The sequence below is a fragment of the Hippocampus guttulatus genome, chromosome 17 (assembly GCF_054856545.1).
Source record: "Hippocampus guttulatus isolate MCC_2025c chromosome 17, RoL_Hgut_1.0, whole genome shotgun sequence".
Classification (NCBI taxonomy): domain Eukaryota; kingdom Metazoa; phylum Chordata; class Actinopteri; order Syngnathiformes; family Syngnathidae; genus Hippocampus; species Hippocampus guttulatus.
In genome coordinates, this window is record NC_141277.1 from 7,243,979 (window position 1) to 7,255,630 (window position 11,652).

At 48.9% G+C, this 11,652-nt stretch overlaps 2 protein-coding genes across 3 annotated transcripts; both read left to right on the top strand.

The window, feature by feature from the left end:
- The first annotated feature begins 442 nt into the window (after positions 1-442).
- Positions 443-6,677, top strand: LOC147191851 (uncharacterized). The gene is made up of 6 exons (XM_086134177.1): positions 443-599; positions 680-790; positions 862-971; positions 1,952-2,233; positions 2,306-2,714; positions 2,796-6,677. The coding sequence occupies exons 1-6, from the start codon at positions 443-445 to the stop codon at positions 6,671-6,673; spliced, it is 4,947 nt and encodes a 1,648-aa protein (XP_085990303.1). The 3' UTR covers positions 6,674-6,677.
- Positions 6,678-7,420: 743 nt separating this feature from the next.
- cfap53 (cilia and flagella associated protein 53) lies at positions 7,421-11,598 on the top strand. Of its 2 annotated transcripts, XM_086135150.1 has the most exons (8): positions 7,421-7,771; positions 8,704-8,975; positions 9,242-9,415; positions 9,816-10,119; positions 10,283-10,501; positions 10,633-10,849; positions 11,013-11,115; positions 11,192-11,598. In XM_086135150.1, exons 2-8 carry the CDS (start codon positions 8,764-8,766, stop codon positions 11,412-11,414), a joined length of 1,452 nt encoding a protein of 483 aa, XP_085991276.1. In that variant the 5' UTR covers positions 7,421-7,771; positions 8,704-8,763; the 3' UTR covers positions 11,415-11,598. The 2 variants fall into 2 exon arrangements, with proteins under 2 accessions (XP_085991276.1, XP_085991277.1); XM_086135151.1 differs by lacking the exon at positions 7,421-7,771 and having other exon boundaries at positions 8,109-8,975.
- Positions 11,599-11,652: the final 54 nt, after the last annotated feature.

An 11,652-nucleotide genomic window follows, 5' to 3' on the forward strand; every position in this document is an offset into this window, starting at 1 on the left:
CACGGCGTCGCTAATTGCTCGCAGGTCACACCTGGATCCGGTTTCCGGTTCCGTGTGAGAGTGCGTTGTAGGTTTGCGGGGCAGCCTTTTTGCAGGTATTCAAACAGCTTTAAAGGTTGAAAAAAAACTGAATATAATGTAATCGACCATTTTTGGTGAAATTATTCATGTTCAATATACAAATCACAACATTAAAATTGAACGCCCTGCAAAAATCGTGTGAGAGGAGCTGAGGCTAATTGACCCAGCCCACTTCCGGTTCCAATGATCCAATCGGCACAGTCGTGATTTGTTTCAAAAGTCACAGGTGCGGGGTTGCCTTTTTTTTTTTGTTATCTTCTTCGGAGAGCCAAGCAGAACCGGGCAGCACCGCTCACGACGAACCACCGAACAGAACACAAGAAATCGGTCCTCAGCCGACCCAATCCAACCCGACCGGACCATGTCGGGACCTTCTGGGCGGATTGAGGCCTGGCTTTTGGTCACCCTGGTGACTCTAGTCCACTTCGACACAGCGGAGGGGACCGGCGGGGACGCGCGTCCCAGGCGACGCAACCCGACGCGGTTCTTCCCGGTCCCCGTGTGGAAATTTATGGCAGGTAAGAAAGCGCACAACAACCATAACAAACACAGCCGAAAAATCTGTTGTGAGTGTTGTTGCTGTGTGCGCGTTATGCAGTGTCAGGACGTGAAGGTTCTTTCGACCTGACCCGGCCGCAGTTCCGCTGCAGCGACGACAGGCTTTGGGTCCGTTTGTCCCTCGTCAGACATTCCAAAGCGCGGCTGTCAAGTGAGTGGCTTTCGTGTGTGTGCGCGCGTGCGTGTGCGCGTTTCATCTTGTGAACGCTTACGTGCGTGCAGACGGAATTCGGCTGCTGGCGCTGCCCGACAGTTCTGCTGCTTCCGTTCGGAGGTTCGGTCCGGTGCTGCTGCTCAAGCTGCCATACGGTAGCGCGCACCTGCAGATGGCGGTACGTGGACGCACGCACTCGTTCGTGTTCTGCACTTTTTCATGCGTCAAATGCTATTCGCTCGATGCGCTTTTGGAGCCAGGACCTCCACCAGGGATGTGACTCTCTTGTAGAAAATGCACAAGAAAGTCCCAAGTTTGAGTTGGTTCAACGCATTGTCTCAATGTTTTTTTTTTCTCGAGACCTTCCCCAAGTTCCCTTTGCATGATGGAAAAAGTGTCCAATCTCCTGCACGCCTGTCCAGTCATTAATTGAAAAAAAAAATCATTTCCCTCCAAGTGTTTTGCTATCTGACGGGCGTTTATTGTGGCCATCGCATATGCTGACCTTCTCCTGTTTTGTTACTGATTTTATTATTGGCCCATGTTTCACTGCGTTCTCATTTTCCACATTTGATCAAAGAAAAGACGTTGGCCTGCCGACTGCAAAAAAAAATGAAGCTTTCATAATTTAATAATGGCAATGCCATACACAAAGTATTGCTTGGTAAAATATTTCTTGCCATCTGGTGGACCCTCTTTCGTACAAAAAAAAAATTGGGTCGGACTGTTACATTGTTCATTAGTCAGGGTGCTTATTTGATTGGCTACATTTAGTTTCCATCACACTCCAGAGTCAAATGACAGTCAGTGTCTTTCCCTATATCATGCTTTTTGGTCATATATTTCATGTTTAGTAATTTCTTTAATACTTACACGTCGTGATTATCAAGAAAAAAAATCTACTCTTAACACAAGATTGGATCATTTTATCTTAAGAGACATCAGTCAGGACAACATCCAGACTGTCCCTGTGTGCCCAGCCTGATTCTGCTCCAACAATGTCTTCAAAGCATCTCTCTGGTCTAAATTTCCAATCTAATGCTAGCTGCTCATTCCAAAAGAAAACGGGAATCATTTCTGCCTACACTAAGCTGTTGTCGCCTCTCGTGAAAGTTAAGCCCTTATCATGGGACAAATTTTCTCCCGACTTCTCTCCAGGTGGCAAATGGAAGACGCTTCCACCAGCTGCAGGTCTTTTATTTTGACAGTCTGCTACAGACCAATATGGTGGCACTTGCTTCCTGCGAGGATTTGGCCACTGATCTTCATCTGCCGCCCCCCTTGATGCTCTGCAAACCCTCGCAAATCCTGGTCCAGCTGCCTTCAGGCTCCAAGGTTCTGAAGATCAAAAATATCGGCGATGGAGCTCCAATCCGTCCTGCAGTCAGCATGGTGGAAGCAGGTTCTGTATTTGTGCTCAACTCCACTGCGGCCCACACGGTAAAGGAACCGAACAAAAGATCCGACCCTAGTTCGGGCTTCATAATATTGAATGGGTTTTATTCATTGCAGTATTCAATGGTGGTTTATTTGGACTCTCTGGGGGAAATGTCCACCATGCTGGCAGCTTGCGACAACGCGGACGCTCAAAGGCCACACAAAGTTCAGCCAAGATCTTTGCGGGATGAAGTGGACTCGGACTCTCGAGCTGCTGCAGAGGAACTACAGTGTTCCACCACCGCCGCCGCCGCTCCAATATCAGTGTTTTATCGGGACTCCCTCATCTTTGAATTGTGGGGTTATGATGAAATTCCTTCAGGTGAATATAATGAAGATGACACGGCGGACACTACCGGTGATCTTGCACCAACTCTGTCAAGTACGATGAGTGGCACCACTTTAAGACCCTGCCCCACAACAACTTCACCTTCTCCAGCTCCTGCTTGTGAGAGTCTCACTGACACCACCACTCCAAAACCACGTCCAGACGCAATACCACAAAGTCGCCATGGAACTACTCCAGCATTGCCCGCCATCTCTGTGACAACTGCTGCAGCGCCAGCATCCAGTGTCGCTCCAACCACAAGAAAGATCTCCGCTCTAACTCCCTCGACTCGTGGAAGTAGAACCTCTGCAGCCGCCCCGATATGTGCGACGATGACCCCTCCCGCGACGCCTCGAGCTACAACCAGCTCCGCTCCAACCTCAACTTCTGCCGTGCCCGGCGGGGTGTTTAGATTTGACGCACCTTTGAGCATGTCTGCTGCGATGCCGACAACCACCTCGCCTCCAACCACAACCACAACCACCCCGACGGCACCCGTCACAACGGCGTCATCCGCAAGCGGCTCTACTTTTGTGTCAACCACGACTGAACCCGCAACTGCGGGAGCCTCAACTGAACTTTACACAAGTGAGATCCCCACAATGACCAGTTCTGCTCCTGCAAGTGCAGTGCCTGCAACCCCCTTCACAACTGTTGTGGTCACTGCAGCTGAATCCAGAAGGACAACGGCACTATTTGTGCCAACCACAACTACACGGCACACAATCGCCTATCCAGTTTTACCCAAAACTCCACCTACCTCTCCAACCACAAGTTCTTCACCTACATCCAACTCTTCTCTTACCCCAACATCTACTAGAACCACAACTGCTGCGGCCTCAAGGGAACATTCCGACTCCGTGATGCCCACACTCACCTCACCTCCTACCTCCATGACCACATCGGGTTCAATAAGTACTGTACTGAAAGTCAGCCGAACTCTGTCAATATCAAAATCTCCTGAATTGGGCACAACAACCTTTACTATGGCCACCACACATGGAGTACCAACTACCATTCCTGCTACAAGACCCACAACCATAAGTTCTGTACCCACAACCAGCTCAGCCTCTTTAATGACATATTGGACCTTGACGACTGCAGCGCCAACAACCACCTCATCTCTTCCCTCGATGACCACTCTTGTCCCAACCACAAATATGTTCCCATTGACCTCAGCTAAGACATCTAGTGTGGTACCTGCAACCACACAGGCCAACGTTTCAGTCTCCTCAACCACAAGTCTTAAACGAGTAGGAAGCCAAGGTCTTTCACAAACCATACCAATGTCTGCTCCAACCATACAATATCCTCCGTTTACAACGACCGATGCGTTGACCAGATCTACCGCGGTGCTTCGAGGCTCTGGTGCACCTGTCAGAAATATTACTCTCGCTCTAGCCGCAATACCCACACCTCCCTCCTTTGTTATGATGGCGACCGCTTCTGCTCCAATCACAAGTCCTGTGCCAAAAACAATCGCAGGTCATTCAATGACCACGCCAACGTCTCCTGAATTGGTCACAACCTTTGATTTGACCACGAGTACCGCGGTACCGATCAGAACCTCATCTGCCGCGATAAACGCGGCTGCTCCAACCGCGAGCCATGAACCCACAACCACTTTAGGCCCCTCACACACCACATCGGTCTCTGTCGGTTCCAGAATCATGAACGCTACAATACACACCACCGCCTTTGCTACCGCGCCTCTAACTACACTATCCAAAACCACAAGATCCCCAATCACAAATCCCATACACGCAGTGGTCCCTATGACCCGAATCACAAGTACTATGACAACGAGAACAAATCCCGCTCAAACAAGTCCTTTAGCCAAAACGACTCCTACTTCGACTTCAGCTATCATCGAAACCAACACGGCTCCAGCTTCGACGACGCTTTCTCCAACAATGAGCACTCCTCCTCCGACTTCTAACTGTGCTAAAACCTCATCTACTGCTGGACGCGGAGTTCCACAGGACACAATTTCAGCCTCACAAACCACAAGTTCTGGACCAACAACCTCTACTTTGAGCGCAACTGCTAAAATGCCCCCAACCACTATTGCGCTTACCTTATCCACAATGCCAACCACCACCTGTGCTAGACATTCTCGTGCTGTACACACAACTCCACTGGCCTCAACTACAGCATTTCGAGTCCCATCTGTACTTGATACCGTCTCTGCCTCGACTGCGACTTCTGCTGTGCCCATGACTCCCGCCTTTGTCACTAGGAAATCTTTGACCAACGGTATACCAAAAAACCCGCCAACCCCGACCGCAAAGACTTCTCTTGCTCAAACCACAACTATGCCAACAACTAGATTTCCTCCAATGGTGAACACTTTTGCTCGGACTCCAGTACCCACAACCACCTACGACACAACTGCTACAGCCACCGAGAGACTCTCGACAACTCTTCCTCCAATTATAATTGGCGCAGTCAGCCCATCTTCTACCATGATGCCCAATTTTGCTCCAAGTAAAAGTCCTTTACCAACAACCACCTCGGTACCGTCACAAATGAAAACGTCGACTGCAGTTCCAACTCCTACCACAGCTAAAATACCCACGACCACCTCCACTTCCTCTTTTGCTGTACCCACAACTCCACCTGCACGTACAACTCGCTCTCCAAACACAAGTTCTGTACCCACGGCGACCTCTGCTCTGACCTCAACTATTCCTGAAACCACAACGACACTTTCTACAGCAGCTGTGACCGCTCTGGCTCCTGTACCTAAAACCACCGTTGCGCTGACTTCGAGTGGAACCACAACTACTGCGGCTTCAACTACATTTTCTACAAATACGATCCCCACGACAGTCACTTCTGATCCAGTCACAATTCCTGTACCCAAAACCTCTCGGACCACTATGTCAACCGTTCCTGGTCCAATTGATGTAACCTCGACTACACTTTCTACAATCAAGCTGACAACATCCCCTTCAGGAAGCGCAATTCCTTCTCAAGCTCAGACAGCGACTTCTCCTGTGTCAGCAACATTTGGAACAGCTTCTATAGCCGGAACAATTGGTCTGAGTCAAACCACCACAGTTGGGCTTGGAACATCCCCCTTAGGAAGCACAGCTCCCTTCCAAGCTACATTTATTTCTCTCATGTCAACAACATCTAGAACAAACTCTGCATTCACAACAACAGTTGGGTCAACCAGTAGTCCGTCTCAAACCACTGCAATTTTGTCCACAGGGTCCAATTCCGCAATGAAAACTCTCTCCTTAGCTCAGACTACTTCTCCGGTGTCAACATCAGGACCAACCAGTAGACCGACTGCTTCCGCAATTCCCTCCCCTTCTCAGACAATTTCTGCGGTGTCTACGCTTAAAACAGCCGGTGATCTGGCGCCAACAACTGCGATCATATCAACACCATCTCCTTCAGAAACGACAATCCCTTCAATCACTTTTCCAGTGTCACCGACAAGTAGAGCCTCAAGTAGTCCGTCTCCAACAACTGCAGTCCTGTCTACAACAGCCGCTTTAGCAACATCTCTCCCCCAAGTTTCCACAACAACTGCTCCAGGGACCGTGACAGCTATGACAACTTCTCCAGGGGTTGAAACACTTGTAACAAGTATTGGTATTAATCCATACCGTGCACGTATGGCCCTTCAGGGAACAAAACCTCCCCCTGGACCTCAGACGCCTACTTCTGCAATGAAAGCTAAACTTGAAACAAGTAGTCCGGCTCAAACCACTGCAATCCTTCCTACTCTAGCCGCCTCAGCCCCAAGAGCTGTCTCCCAAGCAGGAATCACAACTTCTCCAGTGATTGCAACATCTGGGACAACTTCTCCAGGGAGTGGGGCACTAACAAGTAGTCCAGCTCAAACCACTCCAATCCGAGCAATAATGTCCACTTTTCTCATGACAACTTCTCCAGTGACAAAAAAACCTAGGAAAATTTCTCTAGTAACACAAATGGTTGGAACACCTAGAAGGGTGCCTCTCTGCTTTAAGCAACATTCTCTTCAGATAAAACATATTTTTCAGCTCCTAGGGGCCAGGAACATTGCTGGGGTCACAAAGACCAAGGACGGTGCTGGGGTCACAGTGCCCGCCGTTCAAAAACTCCCTCCCAATTGCTGACTGAATCTCCGGTCTCATCATCTCGAAAAAACAACTACTGTATGTCTAAAGCCCGTTACATCATGTCTACAACGTCACTTTCCAAAACATTTCCTGCCCCATCTCTGACTACTACTACTTTGGTCATACTTGTGGGGAGCGTAGTAGTCACAAGGGCCACGGGCACCGCTGGGGGGGCCGCTGTCTTAAAATAAATAATAAATTTACCCAAAACCATTCATGTCTTCAGTTTTCGTGCATCTCACATTTGCAGTCTTTTGCAATGGTCAACAAGCAACTAAAAGAAAATGTAGAAATGAGTATTGAGTTTATCAATACATCAAATACTGTATTTTATGATGTGATGAACAGTGCTTCCTTAACTACAGGTACCCCAAATGTTAGTTTTCTGTTGACTATTCTTTTTTTCACCCCTCCCCTCTCCTCTTCATCAGAAAGTGACTGTTGCATATTTGCTTAATATACACTTTTGGGCATGTTTAAAGATGTCAACACTGAAAACGAGTGCACGTCAACACTGCTCTGTTTTCTGCGTTAGCTGTAAGTGCAAAACACTAACAAACTGAAACACCTAAATGACTTAAACAAATTAACAACAGCTAAAACAAATTTACATGTTTAAAAAAAACATGCGTGCGCCTAGCTAGAACGCCCGCGCTCTCGTCACGTGATCTTGACGCGTCGCTACGAGTGTCTTTTGGGCTCACAGTGACGTCACAGACCTGTTTACTCGTCACCTCGGCGACGCGGCCGCGGCGGAGCTCAAAGTAGCTAAAGCCTTTCCGTTTTGGTCAGCCAATCGAAAATTAAACAAGTTGGCTCGTAGCCACTGTGAAAATGAAAAAAAAAAGATATATTTAGAGAGACTAACACGACAAGAACGTCGAATTTAAAAAGTGTAGACGTATGACGCGACACGAAAGAAAGAAGGCCGCTAGCTTGTCAATCATGAACTGAATGCATTGAAGTCAGTCAAAAATAGTCGAAGCACTTTTTGATGCTTGTATGCTTGTTGGAGGGAACATCACACTCGACGACTACGCGTTCGGAGAACTCCTCGCAGGTTCTTTATACGAAAGTAAAAGAAAGAACACCCAGGTGAGTTTCTTTGTTTTTTGATGGTGTACAAGACATTTGGGTTTCAGATATAAGACAAACGTTAAGAATTCCAGCTAGTAATTAATTCTATTTAGTATTGACATCTCATCTCTTTTACATGTGTTAAACAACTCGGAGCACCTTTTCTTTAAAGCTATCCAAATTTCAAGTGAACAAAAGTATTGGACCGGACATTATTTAAATTAGCTTGAATAACATGGAATATTGGGTGGCATAAACCTTACTTGCACAAAGTGCATCAAGCCCGTGAGCCAATTACTGACTGTGGCGTTTTTCCATTTTAAATGCTTTTTTTAGGTCTTTACTACACCCTCTTACGGTTCTTGTTTGTTTATGGGGGTTTCTCCCTTCAGTCTCCTGTACGTAACTTGAAAGGTTTGTAAAAAGGGTCGTTTGTAAATCAAGGTTTCAGAATGTGTGTGTGTGTATCAGTGCCGTGTTTAGACAAATAGGGGCACTTAATGCTATTAGAACATTTCTGAATTGACTTCCCTTGAATTGAACACGACTTGGGCAGTAATGCTGTTGTCTACCACTAGAGGGAGATGATGTGGCCGATTTTGAGAATGCCAGAGTGAAGATAAGATAAGATAAGAAAAGAAAACCTTTATTAGTCTCGCAATGGAGAAATCCCCAATTCACAGCAGCAAAGTTATGAAAGGAAGAAGTAGAACAACAAAATATAGGAGCTGCTGGAAAGGCAGCCACTCTCGCGGCACCATTTTGAAGTCAAAATAACACAACACAACACATAGGACACAGACAGTCGTGCAATCTTCACCACTTTTCTGCATACACTTTGTTGTCTGAAGCAGTCCTAGATGAAAGAGGAAGCCTTACAAAATGCAAACCTGCAGGACCAAATTCGTAATTCCACTCAACTCTCTCCAAAAACGCTTTTTTTTAAATAGTAGCCACACCAGCGGCGTACGACCAAGAAGAATTCACAAGAATCCGAAGCGTGAGCAAGCATGCTTCCCGCACGCCGTGCCATGCTGCTTCGGCAGAAGCAGGACCAGCTGCGTGAGCGTGCCACTGAGGGCGCGCGTGAGAACGAGGCCTGTCGCGTCAACAATTGCTGGCTACTGTCCAGCGACGCTCGCTATGTGGGCCACACCGTCCGGAGGGACGTGGATGACGTCATGATGCAGCACCGCTTCTCCGTCCACCAACGCCAACAAAGGTGATGCCCACAATGGTGCAGACATTTCGGCTTCTGACTTCAACTCGGTTCACGTCAAATACAGACAAGGATTGGGGTGGTCGCCAGTCAATGGACTGGTCTCACTCAGATAAACACGCATTGCAGCTCGTATTCCCACCTGGGACCAATCATTGATGTCTTTAGTGTGTCTGAGATTCAAATTCAGAACCTTGGAATTGCAAAGACCACAGGGGCACCGAATGAAAATCAGTTTGCTAAAACATATGGGTCTCCGGGGTCCACAGGCTCCGAGAGCTTCTGGACGAGGAGGAGCGGCAGCTTGTGCTGGCGGCTCGCCAGGACCGGGTGACCCCGCTGGAGAGGCAAACGCAGATGCGCGAGCGAGCTAAAAGTCTGCTCGACGCCAGGGAGGCACAGCGGAGACAGGTGGTTGCACAAAAGTTGGACCAGCAGTTCAGGTGGGCTACACTGAAATCCACAGCCGTTCCTCGGGGGTCGACCACTCGTGGTTTTATATAATCTGGCATTGAGCGGCGACCGATTCAAAATAACGCGTCTCATCGATTAATATTGTAGACTTAGCAAACAGAACGAACAACCCATGGCACTTGAAATGCGACCTCCTCTTTGTTCATGCTGCTGCTTTTTATGTGTAATTCCACTGTCGACCACTGGATGGCGCCACATAAACGTATATGAGACATTTATTAAATTTGAAAGAGTGAAAACAAAGTGCCTTCAGCTCAACTAATGTATTACGCATTACCAATGGTCTAATTGGATGCCTATCACTGCGAATGACGAAGATCCCCCGTATGTGTTTCAGCTTGATTGTGACACAAACTGTTTTGCGTTCAGGGAGCAGTGCCAGGAACTCCGCGAGGCCCAGACGAAGCGGCGAGTTTTGCAGGTTTCTGAGGAACGAGCGGCCCAGATCCGCAGCCAGCAGGAGTGCGCCCTTGCGCGCCAGCGCGAGGAAGACATGTTCCACCAGATGTGGCAAGCGGACGCTCATGCCAAAGAGGAGCGCGAACGGCGCGAGGCGTCCGACGCGCGGCACTGCAGCCAGATGCAGATGGACTTTCTGTGTGAGCAAATGGCCGGGGCCGAGCGCCTGCGGCAGCGCGAGCGCCTCGTCAGGCAGGAGGAAGCGCGACAGGAGGTCAGCTGTGATTTTTTTTTTGTATGATGTTCAAACAATTTTGAGAGAATGTCTATTGTGCATCTATGCTACATTTTCAGAGGCCAGCTTTGGCCCAACCGCTGTCCGAGCATGCGTGCGTGTCAGTCCTGTCCTCACTTGCTGTGTGGGTGTGTGCGTGCAGGAGGAGGAAATGCAGACTCTGCGGGAGCAAGTTCAGCGCGAGCGTCGCCTCGAACGGGACAGCCAGACGGCCCGCCGCCGACTGCTGGATGAAAGTTTCCGTCTGAAGATGGAGCGCATGGCCAAAGAGCAGGAGGAAGAGCTCCAGATGGGCCTCAAAATTCTGCGCCAGTCACAGAAAGACGAGACTCAGGCACAGCAGGAGACGGCCGACAAGCGGGTACACCCCTTTCGCGCCCCCGTCCCACTATGGACACTAAATACTGTGTATCCATTGTTGCCACAAATTAAATTTTTTGGGGGATGGGGGGGGGGGGCGCAGTCCATACTCACCTGGTGTCACCCCGGCAGGCGAGCATGAGAGACGAGGACCTCCGCTACCGTCAGTATTTGGCCGAGCAGATGATCAAACGCAAGGAGGATGAGGAGCAGATGGAGCAAATGATGGCGGCTAAGATGAAAGAGACGTGGGACGAACGGGATAGACAGAACCTCCTGCAGCAGGAGGCCAGGAACCGACTGATGAACGAGGTCATGGAGTCCCGACGGCTGCAGAATGTGCAGAAACGTAAGAACTGGAAACACGTCTCATCCTAACACGCCACTTCCATTTAGTCGTTGACTCTTTCAGTCATCAAGCCTTGAAATTGGATGAACATATTTCCTATTGCTCTCATTGTACTGTTGAAGTTCATTTGTTTTGTGTTGTGTGTGTGTGTGTGCACGCGTAGAGCATCTCGACTTTCAGAGACGCGCCGACATCGCCAAGGAGCGAGTGGAGCTGGACGCCGCCTTCCGGGACATGAAGCGGGCCGACGAGGAGGTGTCAAAGAGGTGCGTGCGCCGACGGGTCTCCCGTTTGTTCTCGGTTGCTGGGCATTTTCCGCGACGTTTGTGGCACGCCCCGCAGGCAGCGTCAGGCGTACACGGCGTACCAGACTGAGCTCCGGGCGCAGATGGAGCAGCGTCAACGTGAGAGGAAGGAAAAGGAGGAAGAGGAGCTGAGGGAGCAGCAGCGGTTGGAGCAGATGGAGCAGGAGAAGCTGGAGAAGAAAGACGAAGTTATGGCCAGGCCCAATGACGGCGTCCTGCACCCGTTTAGGAAAGCGGCCATCGTTCAGAAGCAACAGTGAAAAAGCTTTTGGCGTCAAGTACTCGCCACAAACCGTTGGGGTAGGAGTGGCCAATGAAATATGCAAGAAGCCACATGAAAAACTGGAATGCTTACCGAGGTTCCGAACCAACATGCTAACCTCAAGTTTGCTTTTAGCATTTTTACTGTGTAGATGTGACATGTAAGGTTAATATGAATTTGAAGCAAAGTCATTAAAATGATATATTTACACTTTCGAAAATTATCATGGTGAAATA

Coding starts and splice junctions, on each gene's coding strand:
- LOC147191851 (XM_086134177.1), top strand. CDS start 443: ATGTCGGGACCTTCTGGGCGGATTGAGGCCTGGCTTTTGGTCACCCTG. Junction 600..679: donor CGTGTGGAAATTTATGGCAG/GTAAGAAAGCGC, acceptor CGCGTTATGCAG/TGTCAGGACGTGAAGGTTCT. Junction 2,715..2,795: donor CACCACCACTCCAAAACCAC/GTCCAGACGCAA, acceptor CTGCAGCGCCAG/CATCCAGTGTCGCTCCAACC.
- cfap53 (XM_086135150.1), top strand. CDS start 8,764: ATGCTTCCCGCACGCCGTGCCATGCTGCTTCGGCAGAAGCAGGACCAG. Junction 8,976..9,241: donor GTCCACCAACGCCAACAAAG/GTGATGCCCACA, acceptor CGGGGTCCACAG/GCTCCGAGAGCTTCTGGACG. Junction 11,116..11,191: donor GACGAGGAGGTGTCAAAGAG/GTGCGTGCGCCG, acceptor CACGCCCCGCAG/GCAGCGTCAGGCGTACACGG.